The following is a 5,756-nucleotide window of genomic DNA, read 5'->3' as shown; positions in this document are numbered from 1 at the left end:
TAACATGGGACACCTGGCATAAACCTATATTTTATGAACAGTTTTATTTGCTATGTGCAATATCTGAATAATTGGTTGTCCTTTATTGAAAGATGTAGTACTGTGCCATCACTGGCCTACATCATATTTCCTGGTGTGCCAAACAGTAGGACTTCACTTAAAATAAATGAAAGACATTGTAACTTGGTGCTGTAACTTTACCCCAATGCATGGTTATATGAATACAGTAGCAGATAAATTCTGACCATTTTACTAAAAGTTTTTTGAAATACAGAATTGCTTTAAAAAAAAAAACAGTTGCAGAATCTATATATAAAATTTTAACTGTTTAATAAAGACGAAAGTTATTGTATGTGTAATTAATCAACGTTATTGCTTTCAAGATTAAATGTATCGGCAGTTTGTTGTTCAAGATACAAAACAATGCACAAACAGAAGGTAATAACAAATAATTGAAAATCAATCTAACAACATTTGAGCTTCCATTGCATCAATAGAGTTTTCAAAACAGGCAGGTACCGGCTTACTAGTGCTTGGCTCACCATTTTACTAAAAGTTTTTTGAAATACAGAATTGCTTTAAAAAAAAAAACAGTTGCAGAATCTATATATAAAATTTTAACTGTTTAATAAAGACGAAAGTTATTGTATGTGTAATTAATCAACGTTATTGCTTTCAAGATTAAATGTATCGGCAGTTTGTTGTTCAAGATACAAAACAATGCACAAACAGAAGGTAATAACAAATAATTGAAAATCAATCTAACAACATTTGAGCTTCCATTGCATCAATAGAGTTTTCAAAACAGGCAGGTACCGGCTTACTAGTGCTTGGCTCACAAGTTTTCTAATGTTTTCGGAGTTCAGTACTGATGATGATAGTGGCCCGTTTGAATCTCGATTTGCACAAATTGAATCTTTTGAATTCTCGGCCATTGTATGTTGTACGTCCTCAGGGGAAGGCGGGATATTTTCTTCCAAAGTTTCATATGTTTGTCCTCCATCTGCTGTAGAAGTACCCGCACTGTCGTCCCAGTTGATTTTAAACCTAGTAACTCTTGGTGCACTACTCAGTATGTTTCGTGTCAGCTAAATAATAAAAAACAGATATTAATTATAGACTATATAGGCTTAAAAAAAGTTGTTAAATACATTACAATATATTATAGGTTTACTAAGTTGTGTCATTTTTGGTCATTTTAAGTTTTATTAATGTCACTTATGGTTATATAACTTTTCATGCTGGGTGACTTCCAGTGTGACAAAATGTTGTACAATTTTATACAACTTGTCTGCACTTATAATTAAGAAGGTAGCTTAACTGATTTTATTGTATAATAAACAGATAAATCCAACCTTATTAAAGTCCGGTTTATCAGGTGGTGTTTCCCTCAACTCAGGCTCGGCATATTCATTATTCACATAATAACCAACTCTCACAAACTCATGACCGTGGTATGTGCACGTGATTATCACCACCGTGACACCGACTGCATCTTGAACCGGTATCAATTCAGGTTTTGGTGGATCAGCCTGTTGGGAATTATTGGGTTAAAGCATAACGGTAAAATATACATTATTTATAGTATATATATATACCTGAAAAACAAACTTATGTCGACCAGCAGGTATTGGACCAACCAACACAGAATCCAAGATCTGATCACAAGCTTCGCTCTCAGCAGAACCAACGTAAATTATCTTCCATTCCAAGTCTATAAGTACATTGAAAAGTTACAATAATATGTTCATATTAACACCAAGATAATATATAACTAATAAACAACTTACCATCTCTTAAGTTTTCCATGCAATCAAATGTTATTTGAAATTGAAAGGGGTTGAAGAAATTTGAGGGATTATCTAAAACTTCGACATCAATGATTTGAACCTTTGCCATCTTGATTAATTAAAATCACTATATTGATTCACTTTTACCTGTAATTGTAATTGAATATTATGTGGTGCAACATAATACATCGAACCAGTGTAGTGGTTTATAGTTTATACTTTCGCGTAAGTGTTTAATTATAATCCGAATGGCGTAAACACTTCTATAAACATTTAAAACATAGGCCTTGGTATATACTTCCGCATAGGCTCATCACTTATTATTAAATAGTAGACATTTCGTATGCATTTTTTATGTATAGATTAATTCCTTGGCAAAATTTGCAGCATAAATTTCCTACAATCAGGTTCTTTCTCTTTATAACAAATTATGAAAACAGCGCGCCAAAAATTAGCGCCAAATTTTTGTTTGATTATTTTGTCAAAATTACTTATTGTTGTGTTGCACATTTCTTTTTCGGTTTACTTCTGTCCGTTTAGCAGTGTTGCACAGTTGCTACACGCAGTTGAGATTTATTTTATCAATATTTTATCTAATTCATCTTATTTTTTTATTTTTTTAATAATGATGTTAAATTTAGTTGATAACTTTTTATTGCATGTTCAAATAATTTGTTGTGGGCTTGTGAAGCTTTAGATTTCTATTTTATTGGGTACAATTTTCATTTTCTTCTGTTTTAACAACGATTCGCGCGTAAACAAAAAAGCGCTTTTAATATTGTTTACTGGCAGTTTTGTTAAAGTTTATTAATATTTCTGCAATCTGTCAAAGTATCATGCTCAAATACCACATCACAATATGCACCTGAACATTCTAAACAGATGTATTGTGCCATTTACACTTCTGCTTGTTTTACCATTAACAGGTACGGAATTATATAATTTGGTGTTCCTTGTGTTATTGGACGTATAATGCTTTGTATTTTATATGTGGGCAATATTAAGTTGGGTGCTAGTGAAGAATCTTCACCCCCCACCTTATATGCTAACCACTAACCCCTAACCCCTAGGTTAGGGGGTTAGGTGTTGATGGTTAGGGGGTTAGGTGTTGATGGTTAGGGGGTTAGGTGTTGATGGTTAGGGGGTTAGTGGTTATAGGGGTTAGTAGTTAGTGGTAAGCAAATAAGGTGGGGTGGGGAAGATTCTTCACTAGCACCTTAAGTTGTTGTCAGAACCTTATTTAGTATTTAGGTCACTTATTTTGTCATTCTAGCGTTGTCTATATGTATAAAAGTTTTAAAAGGGTAATATTATACTCTGTGCAAAGTTTATGTATCTGTATGATGGTAAACTGTCTGTATAGTTAAAGCTTTGTATGTCAGCCCAGCGCTGTGGCACAGCAGTGGTTAGCGCTCCATACTCAAACCTAGAGGGTATCCAGACTGCAGAGTATGGCAGGTGCACGCGCGATTTTTTTACAGACTTTCGGTTATGCACGCCACAATTCCTCCTACGCACGCCAATTAATTAAACAAAGAAAAAAATATGTATTAAATTAAGTAAGATTTCCTAACGTGGCTTGAAAATGTACATGCTTTGCACGCAGATTTTTGATGATAGCACGCGCGAACGCGAAAAATAACCGTCTTGCACGCGCGAGATCTCGTCAGGAACTGCCATACTTTGCAGACTGGGAGGGTATGGGTTCATGGGTTGTCTCTGCTGCCTTGAACAGCAATTGCTTCAACCCGGTGGTCACTGATGGGTTGTCAGAATTGTCAATAATACAGAAAAGACAATCACTCACAAAGTTAAATACGCGGCAACTCAAAAGTTAGCATGAGGTGTATTAAACAGAAGACTCGTGTTAATGACTGTCTCCCGCAAAAAGATAAAGCAAGTTACAGTTATATACTCATTAATAAACTAATAATGTTTTCTTCTACAAGATGCAAGATTACTGGAGGTGTTTAATGAACGCAATGAACTACCAGCAATAATTCGCCACAAACGTGATGTGACAGAATGTTATGATAAACAAAGGAAGGACATTTGTGATATGTATTTGCAAATGGATCGTTGTCAATGGGACAGTATTGCTGACTTGTGCCGTATAACATGTGGCTTGTGTGGTGCTAATGCCGCAACAATGTAAGTATCATGACCAGAGTGGAAGGCCAAGTTATGTGAACATGTACAGTATAATATATGTATGTACGAATTTGTTGTAAAAATGTGTTTATAAATATGTTATATGGCTTTGTTTGTTTTTGGTGCAATTGGCACAGCCAGTAAAACTACAATATGCAGAAGGGTGAAGCTAAAGCTGTAATGTATAATTTATATTTTAACTAATAGGCTACCATATGTTATTTTAAATTGGGCTATAACTTTGATCGAATTTGTTAGAATTTTACTCTTTTCCAGTTGGAGCACATGGTCACCATGGAGCAGTTGTAGCTTTGCATGTATTGGTGGCAAGAGAATGAGGTCACGACATTGTTTGTCATTCCATTGCGATAAAACAGAGAATGAATTGGATGATTGTGGGGTTGGACCTTGTCCTATTATCAGGTAATTTACATTCTTTTAACACTACAATATCTATGTTTATAGTTATGTACACCTATTTCCTAATAATGTAGTGTATTTTTTTGTTATTTTTAATCCACACAAAAATCGCATAATATACCAAAAAATGTAATCTTATCTAGATAATTTTGATTGCCTAAGTTGGAACAGAATATTCCAAATAATGTACAACTATAGTATAATACCAAGCAACCTGTTGCTAAATTTATACTAGTCAATATAGTTGATAAATTAAGAAACTTTTGTTGTCAACCCTGAAGCAGTCAGTTGATTCTCTCAGTAACTACACTAGACAAATATTGAAAACGTCCATGTTTCATTACATTGGTATTGTTTTGTTATTATTAACCTTAAAATCAATGCATATTGCTACACACTATTGTCACTATTCAATGTCAAGTAATTTACTGTCCTACAATTCTAAATGTTACAATACACTGATTTCTGAATTTAATTTCATTTACAGTCCTGAAGCTGATGAAATGAGTTTTAGTTCAGAAGCAAATTCATATCATCTTTCAAATGATGGGAAACATGACAAACCGCGGTTACAAATTCAATCCCGCAGATATACCGGGTCAGGGTTTGGGAACGAAAAAGATAACAAGGAATTTAAATGTCCGGCCAATATGGCTGTGTGTGGAGAGAAAAGTAATCAATGTGTTAAAGACGTTGAGGTAAATAAGTCTGTAAATCTTTCCTATGTTTGTTGGTTATAAATATGCAACTGGACAGTAATTTATTAGTATAATGTTACCCTTGTTGGGGTTACCTAGAAAGGTTTGCTCTATACACCAACTTGACTTCTAAACCTTGTCCTAACATTTCAATTGACACCAGCAAAAACAAGGAAAAGTAAGCCTGAGAAACCCAATTCAACTATCCAGATGACTGAGGGACAATTAGGCCTTTGTAATATATAAAAAAAACAACAAAAATGTAAAATACTGGCAAAATATCAGTTGTTATGAGTCTTATGACACACTAATGATTAAAAAAGAAATACAAAACTTATTAGATTAAATACGTGATCATTATTGGTTACAATTAACAAACAATAAACAGCTCAATAACTAAAATTTTAGTTAAAACGAACAATTAATATTTCAATTTGAAAAAAAGTGTGCAGGAACTGAATAAATAAATGTAACTTACTTAAGGCTGGAAACGACAGTTGTTATTTTTTATGTATGGCCGATAATTCGGACAACTCATTAGTGACCACTGGGTTGAAACAATTGCTGTTAAGTGTCTTGCCCAAAGACACATACACCCACAATGGTAGCAGTTGCATAAATGAGAATATATAGCTAAAAAACCTAAACCCGTAACCATTTCAGGTATGTAATGGATATTATGATTGTGGGAATAGAT

The 5,756-nt window shown here is 33.7% G+C and overlaps 3 protein-coding genes across 4 annotated transcripts in view; 2 read left to right on the top strand and 1 right to left on the bottom strand.

Moving 5' to 3' along the window:
- LOC100186853 (trafficking protein particle complex subunit 13) overlaps positions 1-359 on the top strand; it is a 5,552-nt gene extending 5,193 nt beyond the window's left edge. The window contains exon 11 of one of the 2 annotated variants that reach the window (XM_026834526.1): positions 5-359. The gene's annotated coding sequence lies outside the window, so the exon portion shown is untranslated. The other variant, XM_026834525.1, reaches the window with a different exon arrangement.
- LOC100176635 (histone chaperone ASF1A-like) lies at positions 344-1,950 on the bottom strand. Its single transcript, XM_002129876.5, has 4 exons — positions 1,791-1,950; positions 1,599-1,714; positions 1,356-1,532; positions 344-1,088 (listed from the first exon to the last, which is right to left on the bottom strand). The coding sequence occupies exons 1-4, from the start codon at positions 1,897-1,899 to the stop codon at positions 762-764; spliced, it is 729 nt and encodes a 242-aa protein (XP_002129912.1). The 5' UTR covers positions 1,900-1,950; the 3' UTR covers positions 344-761.
- A 1,540-nt stretch (positions 1,951-3,490) lies between these two features.
- On the top strand, positions 3,491-4,986 carry LOC104265758 (ectin-like). The gene is made up of 5 exons (XM_026834639.1): positions 3,491-3,623; positions 3,740-3,941; positions 4,218-4,364; positions 4,849-4,929; positions 4,965-4,986. Exons 1-5 carry the CDS (start codon positions 3,491-3,493, stop codon positions 4,984-4,986), a joined length of 585 nt encoding a protein of 194 aa, XP_026690440.1.
- Positions 4,987-5,756: the final 770 nt, after the last annotated feature.

The sequence above is a fragment of the Ciona intestinalis genome, chromosome 5, assembly GCF_000224145.3.
Source record: "Ciona intestinalis chromosome 5, KH, whole genome shotgun sequence".
Taxonomy (NCBI): Eukaryota; Metazoa; Chordata; class Ascidiacea; order Phlebobranchia; family Cionidae; genus Ciona; species Ciona intestinalis.
The sequence above is the reverse complement of the archived record's forward strand: the minus strand, read 5'-3'. Positions and strand labels throughout refer to the sequence as shown.